This window comes from Schistocerca americana, chromosome 1, assembly GCF_021461395.2.
Source record: "Schistocerca americana isolate TAMUIC-IGC-003095 chromosome 1, iqSchAmer2.1, whole genome shotgun sequence".
Taxonomy (NCBI): domain Eukaryota; kingdom Metazoa; phylum Arthropoda; class Insecta; order Orthoptera; family Acrididae; genus Schistocerca; species Schistocerca americana.
In genome coordinates this window covers 929,193,598-929,210,573 of record NC_060119.1, presented here as the reverse complement: position 1 = coordinate 929,210,573, position 16,976 = coordinate 929,193,598, and the positions used below count along the sequence as shown (strand labels likewise).

General features: G+C 39.3%; 1 protein-coding gene across 1 annotated transcript in view; it reads left to right on the top strand.

Moving 5' to 3' along the window:
* The window catches only part of LOC124615344 (amyloid protein-binding protein 2), a 133,691-nt gene that overhangs the window by 54,408 nt on the left and 62,307 nt on the right, over positions 1-16,976 (top strand). The window contains exon 7 of the mRNA XM_047143154.1: positions 453-716. Coding sequence (XP_046999110.1) covers positions 453-716 — 264 coding nt within the window. The remainder of the gene's footprint in view (positions 1-452; positions 717-16,976) is intronic.

Here is a 16,976-nt window from a genome sequence, read left to right as displayed (position 1 = left end):
TGTTGTCATCTTGGAAAACAAGTGTGTCCACAACACACCCATCATTAAGATCTAGAAGATCTAGGACAACACTTGGTCACCATCAGTGCTGAAATTAAACATTCACCCCAAGTCATGGTATGAAAAACACCCCAAAACATTGCAGAACTGTGTCTGGCCTGAACTACACCTTCCACATAGTGCAGGTTAAACCCCTCATTGAGCCATCAGTGCACTTACCACCTTGCATCATTTGAAAAGAGGCAAAATTGTAACTCATCAGACCACACTAAATACCACACACTTGCCAGTTTTCCTTTAGAGTGTTTTTTGGCATTATGTAAATGTGTAAATGTTTTTCATAGTACTTGCAAATATGTGATTCTGTATATAATCTATAACAAATTTAAAATATGTTAGAACGAATGAAGTTTAGTGATTCGGAAATACATGTAACTTTACTCTCATTCCAGGCATATCGGTGGAGCATAGACGCATTACATCAGGCAGCATGTGGTGTTCCCGTTCACGTAATAGTTGATGTGCTGCGGCAGGTTGCGAAATCTTGTGTTGTGAAACGAGAATTTAAGAAAGCAGGACTTCTCTCTCGTCAGTCGGTTTATCTTGCTAGGGAAGTGTTTGGTGTCAAACATCCCAAATACTCAGATGCTTTAAGTGATTACGCATTTTTTCTTCTGAACTTCGATCTGGTTCGACCAAGCGTTGATGTATTTACGGTAAGTTGTTAAACACTTAAATGTATTGTGTTGTCAAATATTTAAAGCGTAACTGTGCAGAGAGGGGGGGCGTGTCAGAATTAGTGATACTAGACTGACGCCATTTACATCTTTTTAGCGAACTTTATAGCAAATATCAATCTCTGTTTGTTAGTGATAAGGAATGATGTATAATTGTAGAGTGGGAAGTACGCTTAAAAACAACTAAAACACTCCTTTTGTAGAATGTATATTTTCAGTGGATTATTAGTTCATCAGCTAAACTTTCATGTTTTCTTTTCCTTGGAAGAAGACACGTTGGTTAATACAGGCTTGGTTAGAGCTAGAGGCTGACGTCTGTTTCCCGATAATGCTGTACAGTGTGATTTTTGATATTGTCGTAATTTCATTGTTTCTGAAATACGTTTTTTGTCCCGATTTCAGGTCTGTTATTATTTATTTACTATTGTGTGTAGCTTTTTTCACAGGTCAAGTAAATTCATTTTTCATTTAAACCTAAGTTCCACAGTGAGAAATTTTATTACAAGTAAGGGAAATTTTAGTTCGGTAAAATGGAGTAGTTGGCCACACTTGTCACACCCATATGGCTGTTAGGTGAGAAACTTGATTTCATTATTGAGATGCTATAGCATTGTGAGGTTACGTTTGTGCTGTTAAATGTAGTTTTGCAGTTTCTTAGAAATGAATTCCTGCAAGTGTTTGAAATAACTCAAACGTATTCTGTTACTTTGTGGTAGCTACATAATTGCTAAGCAAAGATAGGACATTAATAGTTTTGTAAAAAAATGTCTACTGCACATATTTTGGTGTAAGTGCTGATGATCGACCTCACAAGATGTACCGTATGTGTTTCGAGGGACAGACTGAAAAAATGGGAAGAGGAAATCAATGTCTTTTGCATTTCCTACTGATTGGAAGGGGCTGCAAAATTATGTATATGATTGCGATTTTTGTGTGGTTAATGTTGAAGATCACAACACAAAAAATAAGAAGTGTATAAAATATCCTAACATTTCTTTGGTATTACGACCAGTTACACATAGTGAATCTCTTCCTGTTCCAATTCCACCTACAATTCTCGAAGGTTTGCACAGGACAGCGGCTCAGAAAATTAATGTAGTGTTTAAAAGCTGGAAGAAGATTCTGCACAAGTGTTACTTATACAAAACAAACTAAATGATTAATTCAAGAGTTGAATTGACAAGACACCACCATATTGTTTGGGTCAAGACTGAAAGCAAAAACTCATCTACTACACAGAGTATCATTGTCTTGGTAAAGGAACAGAGAAAAGGAATAAATAAAATTCTTTAAAGACTAAGACCACATGGTTTTTTGTGATATTTAGTGTTTATTGAATTTCTTTAACATCACTTATGATTCGAGTCCATAGAGGTTGTTTACAGACTCGTTAAAACATAGCTTGAAAGGTGTACTTTTATATAATTGAAATTTGTTTGGCTAAATACTTACTGTACATTCAGTATGCCATGAGGATATGTATGAAAATGATCAAAGCTGTATTGAAATGCATAAACTATTCTTGGACAATATGTGCAGATTTGAAAATGCAGTAGAAACCCTATATACTGTGGATTCGGGTATAACATGGTATAAGGTATGCCCCCCCAAAATAAAATCTCCATCTACATGTATACTCTGCAAACCATCGTGAGGTGCGTGGTAGAGGTTATGTTCCACTGTACCAGTTATTACGATTTCTTCATGTTCCACACGCCGCCGTTGGACAAGCAGCTGAGCAGCAAGTCGTATACTCCTAGCTCACTCATTTGTTACATAGTTTAATTCTTAATTTCTTTGCGTGTTTTTGGTACTTGCATTGTTTAATTCATAAATTTCGGGCGTATTATAGTATTTGAGAGTTGTAGCATCGCGTTTTAGTACCTGAATAGTGTAAATTCGCGTAGTCGTTTGTCTCCTGTTTTTGTTTTGAATGGCCAGTGTCCATTGGTCACAGTCAGTATGCTCCCTGCCGCCGTTGGATAGCAGCTGCAGCAGCAAGTCGTATACTCCTAGCTCACTCATTTGTTACATAGTTTAATTCTTAATTTCTTTGCGTGTTTTTGGTACTTGCATTGTTTAATTCATAAATTTCGGGCGTATTATAGTATTTGAGAGTTGTAGCATCGCGTTTTAGTACCTGAATAGTGTAAATTCGCGTAGTCATTTGTCTTCTGTTTTTGTTTTGAACGGCCAGTGTCGGTTGGTCACAGTCAGTGTGCTCCCTGCCGCCGTTGGATAAGCAGCTGCAGCAGCAATTCGTATACTCCTAGCTCACTCATTTGTTACATAGTTTAATTCTTAATTTCTTTGCGTGTTTTTGGTACTTGCATTGTTTAATTCATAAATTTCGGGCGTATTATAGTATTTGAGAGTGTAGCATCGCGTTTTAGTACCTGAATAGTGTAAATTCGCGTAGTCTCCTTCCGCCGCCGAGCAGTGTCAGCAGTGCGCAAGTAGCAGCATTACTACATTTACTAGGCAATCTTGTATTTTAATAACCATTTAAATTTTGTTGATTTGTTTGCGCTCTCTGTAGATTAGTTCAGACGTTCTTTGCAAAACAGTTTTTAGCATGGATAGGGACTGCAACTGCTGTGTTCGGATGCAGGCTGAGTTGGCATCCCTTCGCTCCCAGCTTCAGGCAGTGTTGGCTTCGGTCACACAGCTTGAGGCTGTTGCCAATGGGCATCACTGTGGGGGTCCGGATGGGGGTTTGTCGGGGACGGCCAGCTCGTCCCATGCATCCCCTGATCGGACTACGACTGTGGTTGCCCGGGATACTGCCCACATTGAGGCTGATCCCTCACCTGTGGTAGAGTGGGAGGTCGTCTCAAGGTGTGGCAGGGGGCGAAAGACATTCCGGAGGGCTGGACGGAAAGCCTCTCCAGTTTGTCTGACGAACCGGTTTCAGGCTCTGTCTCAGGCTGATACTGATCTTCGGTCTGACATGGCTGCTTGTCCTGCTCCACAGGTTGCCCCTCAGTCTGCAAGATCCGGGCAGTCGCAGAGGGTGGGCTTACTGGTAGTTGGGAGCTCCAACGTCAGGCGCGTAATGGGGCCCCTTAGGGAAATGGCAGCAAGAGAGGGGAAGAAAACCAATGTGCACTCCGTGTGCATACCGGGGGCAGTCATTCCAGATGTGGAAAGGGTCCTTCTGGATGCCATGAAGGGTACAGGGTGCACCCATTTGCAGGTGGTCGCTCATGTCGGCACCAATGATGTGTGTCGCTACGGATCGGAGGAAATCCTCTCTGGCTTCCGGCGGCTATCTGATTTGGTGAATACTGCCAGTCTCGCTAGCAGGATGAAAGCAGAGCTCACCATCTGCAGCATCGTCGACAGGACTGACTGCGGACCTTTGGTACAGAGCCGAGTGGAGGGTCTGAATCAGAGGCTGAGACGGTTCTGCGACCGTGTGGGCTGCAGATTCCTCGACTTGCGCCATAGGGTGGTGGGGTTTCGGGTTCCGCTGGATAGGTCAGGAGTCCACTACACGCAACAAGCGGCTACACGGGTAGCAGGGGTTGTGTGGTGTGGGCTGGGCGGTTTTTTAGGTTAGATGGCCTTGGGCAAGTACAGAAAGGGCAACAGCCTCAACGGGTGCGGGGCAAAGTCAGGACATGCGGGGACCAAGCAGCAATCAGTATTGTAATTGTCAACTGTCGAAGCTGCGTTGGTAAAGTACCAGAACTTCAAGCGCTGATAGAAAGCACCGAAGCTGAAATCGTTATAGGTACAGAAAGCTGGCTTAAGCCAGAGATAAATTCTGCCGAAAATTTTACAAAGGTACAGACGGTGTTTAGAAAGGATAGATTGCATGCAACCAGTGGTGGAGTGTTCGTCGCTGTTAGCAGTAGTTTATCCTGTAGTGAAGTAGAAGTGGATAGTTCCTGTGAATTATTATGGGTGGAGGTTACACTCAACAACCGAACTAGGTTAATAATTGGCTCCTTTTACCGACCTCCCGACTCAGCAGCATTAGTGGCAGAACAACTGAGAGAAAATTTGGAATACATTTCACATAAGTTTTCTCAGCATGTTATAGTCTTAGGTGGAGATTTCAATTTACCAGATATAGACTGGGACACTCAGATGTTTAGGACGGGTGGTAGGGACAGAGCATCGAGTGACATTATACTGAGTGCACTATCCGAAAATTACCTCGAGCAATTAAACAGAGAACCGACTCGTGGAGATAACATCTTGGACCTACTGATAACAAACAGACCCGAACTTTTCGACTCTGTATGTACAGAACAGGGAATCAGTGATCATAAGGCCGTTGCAGCATCCCTGAATATGGAAGTTAATAGGAGTATAAAAAAAGGGAGGAAGGTTTATCTGTTTAGCAAGAGTAATAGAAGGCAGATTTCAGACTACCTAACAGATCAAAACGAAAATTTCTGTTCCGACACTGACAATGTTGAGTGTTTATGGAAAAAGTTCAAGGCAGTCGTAAAATGCGTTTTAGACAGGTACGTGCCGAGTAAAACTGTGAGGGACGGGAAAAACCCACCGTGGTACAACAACAAAGTTAGGAAACTACTGCGAAAGCAAAGAGAGCTCCACTCCTAGTTTAAACGCAGCCAAAACCTCTCAGACAAACAGAAGCTAAACGATGTCAAAGTTAGCGTAAGGAGGGCTATGCGTGAAGTGTTCAGTGAATTCGAAAGTAAAATTCTATGTACCGACTTGACAGAAAATCCTAGGAAGTTCTGGTCTTACGTTAAATCAGTAAGTGGCTCGAAACAGCATATCCAGACACTACGGGATGATGATGGCATTGAAACAGAGGATGACACGCGTAAAGCTGAAATACTAAACACCTTTTTCCAAAGCTGTTTCACAGAGGAAGACCGCACTGCAGTTCCTTCTCTAAATCCTCGCACAAACGAAAAAATGGCTGACATCGAAATAAGTGTCCAAGGAATAGAAAAGCAACTGGAATCACTCAATAGAGGAAAGTCCACTGGACCTGACGGGATACCAATTCGATTCTACACAGAGTACGCGAAAGAACTTCCCCCCTTCTAACAGCCGTGTACCGCAAGTCTCTAGAGGAACGGAGGGTTCCAAATGATTGGAAAAGAGCACAGATAGTCCCAGTCTTCAAGAAGGGTCGTTGAGCAGATGCGCAAAACTATAGACCTATATCTCTGACGTCGATCTGTTGTAGAATTTTAGAACATGTTTTTTCCTCGAGTATCATGTCGTTTTTGGAAACCCAGAATCTACTATGTAGGAATCAACATGGATTCCGGAAACAGCGATCGTGTGAGAGCCAACTCGCTTTATTTGTTCATGAGACCCAGAAAATATTAGATACACGCTCCCAGGTAGATGCTATTTTCCTTGACTTCCGGAAGGCGTTCGATACAGTTCCGCACTGTCGCCTGATAAACAAAGTAAGAGCCTACGGAATATCAGACCAGCTGTGTGGCTGGATTGAAGAGTTTTTAGCAAACAGAACACAGCATGTTGTTATCAATGGAGAGACGTCTACAGACGTTAAAGTAACCTCTGGCGTGCCACAGGGGAGTGTTATGGGACCATTGCTTTTCACAGTATATATAAATGACCTAGTAGATAGTGTCAGAAGTTCCATGCGGCTTTTCGCGGATGATGCTGTAGTATACAGAGAAGTTGCAGCATTAGAAAATTGTAGCGAAATGCAGGAAGATCTGCAGCGGATAGGCACTTGGTGCAGGGAGTGGCAACTGACCCTTAACATAGACAAATGTAATGTATTGCGAGTACATAGAAAGAAGGATCCTTTATTGTATGATTACATGATAGCGGAACAAACACTGGTAGCAGTTACTTCTGTAAAATATCTGGGAGTATGCGTGTGGAACGATTTGAAGTGGAATGATCATATAAAATTAATTGTTGGTAAGGCGGGTACCAGGTTGAGATTCATTGGGATAGTGCTTAGAAAATGTAGTCCATCAACAAAGGAGGTGGCTTACAAAACACTCGTTCGACCTATACTTGAGTATTGCTCATCAGTGTGGGATCCGTACCAGATCGGTCTGACGGAGGAGATAGAGAAGATCCAAAGAAGAGCGGCGCGTTTCGTCACAGGGTTATTTGGTAACCGTGATAGCATTACGGAGATGTTTAATAAACTCAAGTGGCAGACTCTGCAAGAGAGGCGCTCTGCATCGCGGTGTAGCTTGCTCGCCAGGTTTCGAGAGGGTGCGTTTCTGGATGAGGTATTGAATATATTGCTTCCCCCTACTTATACCTCCCGAGGAGATCACGAATGTAAAATTAGAGAGATTAGAGCGCGCACGGAGGCTTTCAGACAGTCGTTCTTCCCGCGAACCATACGCGGCTGGAACAGGAAAGGGAGGTAATGACAGTGGCACGTAAAGTGCCCTCCGCCACACACCGTTGGGTGGCTTGCGGAGTATAAATGTAGATGTAGATGTAGATGTAGATGGAGCGCGGGAAGAATGATTGTTAGGAATGCCCTTGTGCATGCAGTAATCGCTGTAATCTTATACTCATGATCCCTGTGTGAGCAATACATAGAATCATCAATTAAACCTGGTTGTTTATAGACTTTCTTTGGATAGTTTACATCTATCTTCAAGAGTCTTTCACTTCAGTTCCTTCAGGATCCTTGTGACACTCTCCCACAGATAAAACAAACCTGTGACCATTTGTGCTGCCCTTCTCTGTGTACATTCAATATCCCTTCTTAGTCCTATCTGATAAGGGTCCAATACACTTGAACAATATTCTAGAATTAAATGTGGCTGTCTTTCGTCAACCTGTTAGTATTGCTGTACATGTTCCAAAATTTATCCAGAACCCAGACTCATCCTTTACCATTTGTTTTACCCTTCTGCAGAAAATTCTCATCTCGTGCTAAAATTGCAAGAGCCTGTGGCAATTAGAATCTACAGCAAAAGAGAAGTGCTGGTATCCCAAAACAATGTTTTTATAGGTTCATTATTATTCATTTTTAAATGTAGTAGTCAGTGTTTCAATGTAACTTCCCTTATTGTCTGTCTCTGGTAATGGTCTTGAAGTATGTTGGAAATGTGAGATGTTCTGTGTTGACAGCTAATTTTAAGTGACCAATGACTTAATGGCAGCAGACGATACTTTTTGTAGTCCTGAATTTAAATTCATATCGAAAGCTAACCACAACTTGCGATATGCAGTGTGTGTGAGAAAACGGCAGTCAGCAATCTGTAGCAGAATTAAAATCATGGCCGCTTTGTTCACAGCGATTATAGCTGAACTCCACAAGCAAACTCAAGACAGAAAAAATACAGTTCCAGCACTAAATACTTACACTAACTGCACAAGCTGCCGCATTACCAACTGATGAGCAGTCCTGGTCGGTACTTGGTTGTAGTTTATAGTCTATACAAGCAGATTCCATATGAAAGAAGAATAATAGTATGAAAAATAAGAGAAAATAAAAAAAAGTTGGTACAAGAAATGAAAATGACATGCTGAAGTCTTAGAAATTAAGAAAATTACATTTAAATCAACTAACTAAATATAAATGATAATGAAAACACTAGCTGCACGAGCTGCCACATTACCAACTGATGAGCAGTCCTGGTTGGTACTTGGTTGTAGTTTATGGTCTATACAAGCAGATTCCATATGAAAGAAGAATAATAGTATGAAAAATAAGAGAAAATAAAAAAAAGTTGGTACAAGAAATGAAAATGACATGCCGAAGTCTTAGAAATTAAGCAAATTACATTTAAATCAACTAATTAAATATAAATAATAATGAAAGTCTTATGATTACATTGAAAAAGTGAAAAAAATTTTTGCTTTATTTTGTGAGGTTCAAACCAGTGACCTTGTTCATGACAGGTTAATATGCCAAACACTGCACTATGACACTGTACGGTGTAAAGTTGTTACATTTATGGCTGTGGTACCCCAGTAGCAATGATAATTGTGGTCTTCAAAAAATTTGGCTTCATGTAATGTTGATTGAAACTTTTCTGATGTAAGCCGATCTCTGTGATTATGATAACTTTGTATGTGATGCTGAATCACATCTAGTGCAGAAGGCTCCAGTAATGTTTGCACTGTGCTGTGTATGAAATGCATGTACATTGTCAGTGTTGTGTGTGTGTGTGTGTGTGTGTGTGTGTGTGTGTGTGTGTGTGCGTGGGCGTGCACACGCGTATGTGTATGCGTGTGCATGCATGGGTGTGTGTTGAAATATGAAACAAAAGTGCCAGATCCAGGATTCGGGATCCAGACACGAAAAGAAAGAGTGGCGGTAAGGAATTGGAAGTGAACTGACCATTTATTGTGGCAGTTTGGCAACAGCAAATGGTTTGGGCGTTATATTGAGCGCTTTGCTTGGAGGAAACCAGATTCAGCACGTGAAGTGTCAACTATCAAATAACATCAACAATATAGGCGCAAGCAAGCAAGCAACCAACCAACCAACCAATTTGTGTGTGAGGTGTGCTTGCTTACTGATGAAGGGTGTGGCTGAAAGGTATAAGTAATTGTCTTTTAATCATGCCAACTGCAACTTTACGCGTCTTCTTTATGGTAAATAGCAATCTGTCTTTTCCTACATTGTGGATATTCCTACCTGGGGATTCCATTGTTTGTTTATTATTTATTATTATTATTTATTTTATGGCCTTCATTGGACCATTGTAGTAAAAAATACAAAGTTCTAATCAAGTTGTTACACAGGGATACAATTTGGTTCTACAATAGCTTAATATGATATTTAGGTAATATAATTAGTAGAGGCTATTCTTATATGAAAGGTGTTTTGCTCTTCTGTCTGCCCAATATTTCTTCATTCTTTCAGATATTTTCTTCTTTCTTCATCTGAGACAACTCTTCCTGTACTCCTTTTATTGATTTTCATTTGTAGTCTGGTTTGCGGGTCTTGCAGTATTCTGGTTTTCTCTGTCTTGTTTTTTAGGTCATCTACTGTAATTTGAAGTTCTTTTATATCTTCCTTAATTTCTGTGATCTATTTAATGTCGCTCTTGCTATTCCACAATTTTTATATTATTTTTTTACTAATTCTGTTTTCTGGAGTTCTCATCAGATGTCCAAAGAATGAGATGCGTTTCTTCCTGATTGTGCTCATGACTGGTTCTATTTTCTTATATACTGTTTCATTTGATGCTATTCTCCAACGTCCATTTATTTTATACTGTTTATTTATACATGTCCTGGTTATTCTTCTTTCTATTTTTAGTATTCTGTCAATTTCTGCTGTATTAGTTGTTTTGAAGATAGTTTCAGCTGCATACGTTATTTCTGGTTGTGTAACTGTTTTATAGTGTTTTAATTTTGCATCTATAGATAGGCTTTTTTTGTTGTATGTAGTTTTGGTAATGTAATTTGCATAGTTCAGTTTTTTTATTCTATTTTGCCATGATGGCTTCTCATTTAGATTGTATGGTATTATTTCGCCTAAATACTTAAATTTATCAACAATTTTGATTTCCTGTTCTCCTATTGTAATTTTGTTTGCAAGTGGTGGATCAGTTAGCATAATCTCCGTTTTTTCAAATGATATTCTAAGGCCTACTTTCTCTGCTATTTCTTGTAGTGATTTCACTTGTTGCCTGGCTTCTTGAACGGTGTTGGCTAGGAGAGCAAGATCATCAGCGAATCCCAAGCAGTTTAAGCTAATATCATCTTTTGCACTTCCAATTCTTATCCTCTTTGGATTGCCCTTGTACCATTCTCTCATTATGTATTCCAGTGCACAGCTGAAAAGTAATGGTGATAGGCAGTCACCTTGTCTTAAGCCTGTTTTTATGAGGAATGGTTCCGAAATTTCTCCTCTAAATTTCACTTTTGATTTGGTGTTGGTTAGAGTGAGTTGTATTATTTTAATTAGTTTTGGATGGAGTCCTAGATTTCTTAAAATTTTTAGTACTGAAGGTCTGTGGAGACAGTCATATGCCTTCTTAAAATCTACAAATGTTATTGCCAGAGGTTTGTTCAGTTTCTTGTAGTATGCCATAATCAATTTTTACTAATTATCTGCTCTGCACAGCTTCTCCATGGTCTGAAACCTCCCTGATATTCCCCTAACTCCTGTTCTAATTGCTCCTTGATTCTTTCATATAGGATCTTGGATAGAATTTTATATGTGCAGTCTAGGAGAGAGATTCCTCTGTAGTTGTCTGGGTTGCTCTTATCTCCCTTTTTGTGTAGTGGGTGGATGATAGCTGTGGTCCAATGTTCGGGAAATTGTTCTGTTACCCAAATTTTGTTAGAGCCATGTGTAAGGAGGTCTTGACTGTGTCACTTGCATATTTCCACATTTCAACAAAAACCTGATCTTCTCCACATGCCTTATAATTTTTTTGTTCTTTAAGAATTTCTTCTACTTCTTGGAAAGTTGGAGGGTCTAGTTTGTTATGTTTGGTTTTTATTGGGGTATTTGTGTTGATTTGTAAGGGTTCTTTGGGTTCCTCACAATTCAGAAGTTTGTAAAATGCTTTTGCCAAGATTTCTGCATTTTCCTTGTTACTGTGTGTCATTCTTCCATCTTCATCTTTCAGTATTAGTGTAGGGGCCTCATATTGTTGTAGTTGTTTCCCAAAGATTTTGTAGTAGTTCCTGTAGTTGGTTTTATGATAATTACCTTCTATAGACTTTATAATATCTTTATGAAATCCTCTATTGATTCTTCTAATATTTTGAGTGAATTTTTTTCTTTCATTTTTTAGGTTGATGGCATTTTCTTCAGTTTTATGTGTTTGAAACTTTAACCATGCTTGGTGTCTATCTTCATGGAATTTGTCACATTCTGATGTCCACCATGCATGTTTCCTTCGTGGGTTCAAGGGAGCTAGATTCTCTGCTTCTTTTTTAAGATTAGGCAGTAGTTGTTCTAGATCATCTGTTAATTTGATGGTTTGTGTTGTTTGTTGAATGGTGTGAATTTGATTTTAATTTTAACCATATAATGGTCTGAGCCTGTGTCTACTCCTCTCAGTACTTTAACACTGTGGATCTCCTTATAAAAATTTTTGTCCATACAGACACGGTCTAGCTGCCACTCGCCCTTCCTCCAGTCTGGATGTTTCCATGTTTTAAGTTTACTTGGCTTCCTCTTAAAGTATGTTGATTTAGATATAATGTTGTGTTCTCTGCAGAGTTCTACAAGTCTTTGACCGTTTTTGTTTGTAAATTTATGTGGACTCCATTTTCCAATTATATCTTTATATTTCCTATCTTTTCCCAACTGAGCATTGAAATCTCCCAGTAAGATTTTTACATTCTTTTTATTTACTCTGTTCATAGTTTGTTCTAGAAGGTCCCAAAATTTATCTACCTCTTCCTTTGTTTTTGTTAGACAATTTTTTTCATTTGTTGGGGCATGAGCATTTATTATTGTATAGGTTTTTTTCATTGTTTTAAAGCTTAGAGTTGCAATTCTTGGTGATACTGCTTGGAAATCCGTTACTGAATCTATTATTTTTATGTTTACTAAAAACCCTGTTCCAAACTGGGGACATTGTTTCATTGCCCTCGGTCCTGGTTCCCCATTATAAATTCTATATCCTTGTGATTCGAATGGGTCCTCTGTTGTGTTTCTCATTTCTTGGATCCCTGCTATTAAAATTTTTTGTTTATTTAGTTCATCTGTGAGCTCCTTGAGTTTTCCGATCTGAAGTAGTGAGTTTATGTTGTGTGTTGCTATATAACTTATTTGCTCATGTTTAATCTTCTTTTTGTGTTTTAGAGTGCATTTGGATGGTTGCAAACGCTCTGATTCGCTGCTGTCTTCTAGTTGACTACCCACCGAATCCGATGTAGCCTTTTCCTGCCTTTTTGAGCTGGACGGTGGAATTTTTTTCCTAAAAGACCTTTCCATTTTTGACTGTCGAAGGTTGTCAACCTTAGTTGGAGCACGCTCCGATTTACAACTACGGTTGTTAACCGCAGAGGGTGTGTTTGGTCCGTGAGAGCTATTTTATTTCACTCAAGTCCGCCAGTAAACCGGTGAGGACTTCCTATCCGCCACCTGGGACGCGCCACGTAGGAGTATCACCTCTCCTCCTACTATGACAGCATAGTCGGTTCGTGGCATTGTTTGATTTAACTATCAAGTAATTTTAATTGGACTATAGATTTCTGTGGAACCGTGCAAATGATGAACTAGAAGCTATTGACTATGTGAATAATCGTGAAACTAAAGCAAGTTTACATGTGATTGTGCTGTACCGGAAGAAACAGGCAGGGGATGGGTGAAATAAGAGAATAATCTTAGAAGTTCTGTAAACACAGTCGAAAGTGACATTGGAATGGATAGAAAAAGGACTAAAGTAGATAAGATAGTGAAATTGACAATAGGTGGCTTTTAATAAAGAGAAGTGAAGATGTGCCACTTATTGGGCCAATTATTAAAGCCTAATCTGAAAATTTTCACTTTGATTTACATGGCAACAAAGATTTTATAGCTTCCAATAGATGGTTTTAAAGATGGAAATGATTTTCCCCCAGCAAAGCTTGGCATTGTCAGAAGGACAAAGAGAACAGTTCCACCTGGACATTAAAGAGGTGGGAAAGAAAGGTGAAATGCAAATATGACAGCAGACTTCTGTTTTACACTAAAGAGATTTGGCATTGGTGAAGTGAGGCAATCAAGGAAGAGAAGTTTCACCCAATCTTGGAAAAACTTGATGCAGTGAAGTCAGTGAAGGAAAATTAAATTGTTGTACATGTGTTATGTTTTTGTAATAGTTGTTAGCATTTATGCCTTTTTCTTCTGTAATGCAGCATGTGGTGACCTTTACGAGGTTACAAAAGAATTCTTTAATTTTTAATGCACTTAACAAAAAGTCCTTGTTAGAAAAAATGTGCTTTCAGCAAAAGCTTTGGATGTGATTTGTACAAAAATCTGATGTTGTACAGAAAAACCAGAATCATATTGGAAACTAGAATGAAAAACACTGTAAATATCACCTTACAGTCTTAAAACATTGTTCCAAAAGTTTTAAAATGCCATATAGTGTAATTGTGTCTTCTTTAGTGACTGTTTATTGCATTTAGAGTTTTATTTTTCACTGTTGTGGAAGTACTTTCACAGAAGCAAGGATAATTGGTGTAACAATGAGAATAAATCGTGATTACATTTTTTTTTTCTTTAATGAACCACTGGAGACCACAGGTACCTTTTAACAAAAACTTGCAAAATGTCCCTGAACAAACTTTCAGATTTTGTTTGTGAAGTTCGGGTTCACCCTATATATAGTATAAGACTTCCTCTCGTCACAGTGTTTTGACGGTGTACTGTGCACATCTGACTCACTGAGCACTATATTTACGAGGTTCCTGCTTAGTACTCAACACACCACTCTAAAGTTACGACATTGTTGTTATATTGTCCAAATATGAGATCTTTCTGTTCTACCTGGTACACGAGTCAAGCATTTTAAGTAATAAAGACTTCATTGTTTTTCACACATTCATGTAAAATGCAGTACAGAGCAGGTTGATGTGTGTTGATTAGGTAGGGCCACAGTAAATTTCCGCAGTGAAATGAAGAGAGCAAAATAGATGTTGGACTGTGCGGTGCGGCACGTTACTTTTTACCGCCCTGCCAATGTCCAGCAGTGTTCATTTGTCTAGCTAAAAACTGTAGTAGAAAATACTAGACCACTACTGTCTATTGCAGGTCGCAACATACATAGAATTGTCTGGTAAGCGGGATGTGGCTAATACTGAAATAAAAGTTTTAACTCGGCTATGTAAATTTTCAGGTGTATTTTTACGATAAAGATCACAGTTAATACTGCCAAGTCCGTACTAAGTGTCTACACAATGTAAAGTTCCCACGCACACCACAAACACACACATAGCCAGTTTATGGTATTTACACCCGTTACCAACGTTAATAGAGTTCACTAGATCGTTTACTTACGAAAATGCTCACTCAAATGTTATGCACTCTGCTCTACACGTAATACCTGTTCCAGTCTTAGACCGCACAACACGCCACGCGGTTTTAACTAACAGTCAAAGCGTCCGTCCGAAATTCCACACGACTTCCACTATACCGTTCACTTAAATACACTTTCTTCTACTTTGCGAACTCGTAATTAGCATTTTTCCGTGATTTTACAGTACTTTCGTCGGAGCTGCTTTCAGTGAGATGTTACTAGTTCGAACCCTCAGCCCCGACTGACTTAGATCACACCAAAGGCTTTGTTCCCAGCATAGATTGGCGCGAGCCTGCATTTTTCTGATTGGCTGATATCACAAACAGCAAATCAGTTTGCAGTATTATCCCGCGCTAGCCCGCGATTTACTTCAGTGACCAATCATAGTAAAACATTTCTTTCTATGGCAATTGTTAAATAAATAAATTTAGAAAAGTATCAAATATGAAATTACTCCTTCTGAAATTACCCATTAATTTGTGTTCTACTCACGATTTATTAGTACCATAAACTGACTGCACATTTAATTATAGTACACCCCCTGTATAGTTTAACTGGTACTTCGTGAATAAACAAAACAACTTTCATTTACTTCTATTCTTCTTCACTCATACAACATTCACACTGCTAATTACTACACATATAAAACAATTATAATTATGCAAATACATTAAATATTAGTCAAACATAACTTTACAACATTGTTTTGACTACGACTGCTAGCACTGTCCGTCAACTGCTGACCTCTGCCGCCTACTAGTACAACTACGTGCAGCTCTGTAACTCAAGTCCATGTCAGCTGGTGACATCTGTCGATGACTCATGCCTATAACGATATCGTCCTAACAAGTGACAGGAGCGATGCAAAGGCGCTATGCTTCAACTGCATACATTCATTTACTAAAACCATGGCAGGTGTGCCCTCTCCACATTTGCAACAGCACATGAAAAGTGTAGTTTAAATCATCACCTTGCAAAAGACCATTTTTCTCTCTTTCCTTCTCTTGGGTACATGTCTTGAGTTGTGGTGCACACTGAATTGCTGTGCCGCAATACCATAGCATGCTGTTAGAAGAGCCAAAACAAAATAGTGCCACCCATTGATAAAGTGGACTAACATGTGGTAACTTGTTTACTGCATTTAGAAGGGAACAATGGTGCAACAATCAATGCCTAGTTGGTGGAAGTGTGTGCACCATCATTAAGACACAGTGGTTAGGTGATGCATATGTTACCATTGTGGTCAAACAAAAACTTAGACATAGATTGGGGTGGCAGACTATGTCTCAGTGAAGAATCGGGAAATCAAGTGGAGACTTAGGTGCTTAAATAGGACAGCACATCACAATCGTGGCAATAGTGGAAAAAGTGAAAATCAACCATGGATCAGTTCTTGATATCATGGGCATTACAAAGGTAGCCGCATATTGAGTTTCACAATATATCACACCCTATTAAAAAACCCGCTGAACTGAGGAACGCCAGAAATTTTTGCAATTGTGTCAGGTGATTTCCAGGCAATTTCGTTAGACATCTGATCACCATGGATAAGTGCTGAGACAAAGAAGCAGTAAAAACATATGGATTCACCAAATATGAAAAAGGTCACGAGGCAACTGTCTATGGGCAATATGATGCCGAGTGTTTTTTTTTTTGTGACTGCAATCTTGTAGTGGCAACAGATTAAGCTCATAAGGGACCAGCTATCACAGAGTATGCTACTGACATTTCTCGTCAAGTTTGTGGGAAGCTGTCAAGATGTAGCATCACGGGAAACTGTCGTAGGTGGTGTTTGTGCTCCATGAGAATCCCTCAGCTCTTCTATGCATGTAACAGTAACACTTGCTGCTTCTTTGAGCTATCAATTTTTCCTCACCACTGTATTCTCCTGACATAGCAACCTATAACTTGTTCCTCTCTCCTTGGGTGGAGAAACCATCTGGGGTTGGCATTTTGAGAATGAATTTTTATGTAGAGGTTTTCATATACAGCAAAAATGGAGAGTTCTGCAGCGAAGATCTCTACCAAGTCATCTATCATTGTGAAGAATGTAAAATTAAAGGGTTAGTGTATAATGCCATAACCAAGTTTCAATTTGCAGCTTCTGTTTTTCAAGGTGATGGTTAAAACTTTATGATTGCTCATCATTTGTAAATCCCTGTTACCACACCCACATATGCCCACAATTAATTTTTCATGAAAATCATCTACTTAACTGTCTGAACAGTTCTTTCAACTTTCCTTTAATCATAATTGACAGCTTGGTCTGCTTCTCCTTCTCTATTAACTTTCTGTTGTGGGATAGAAATTT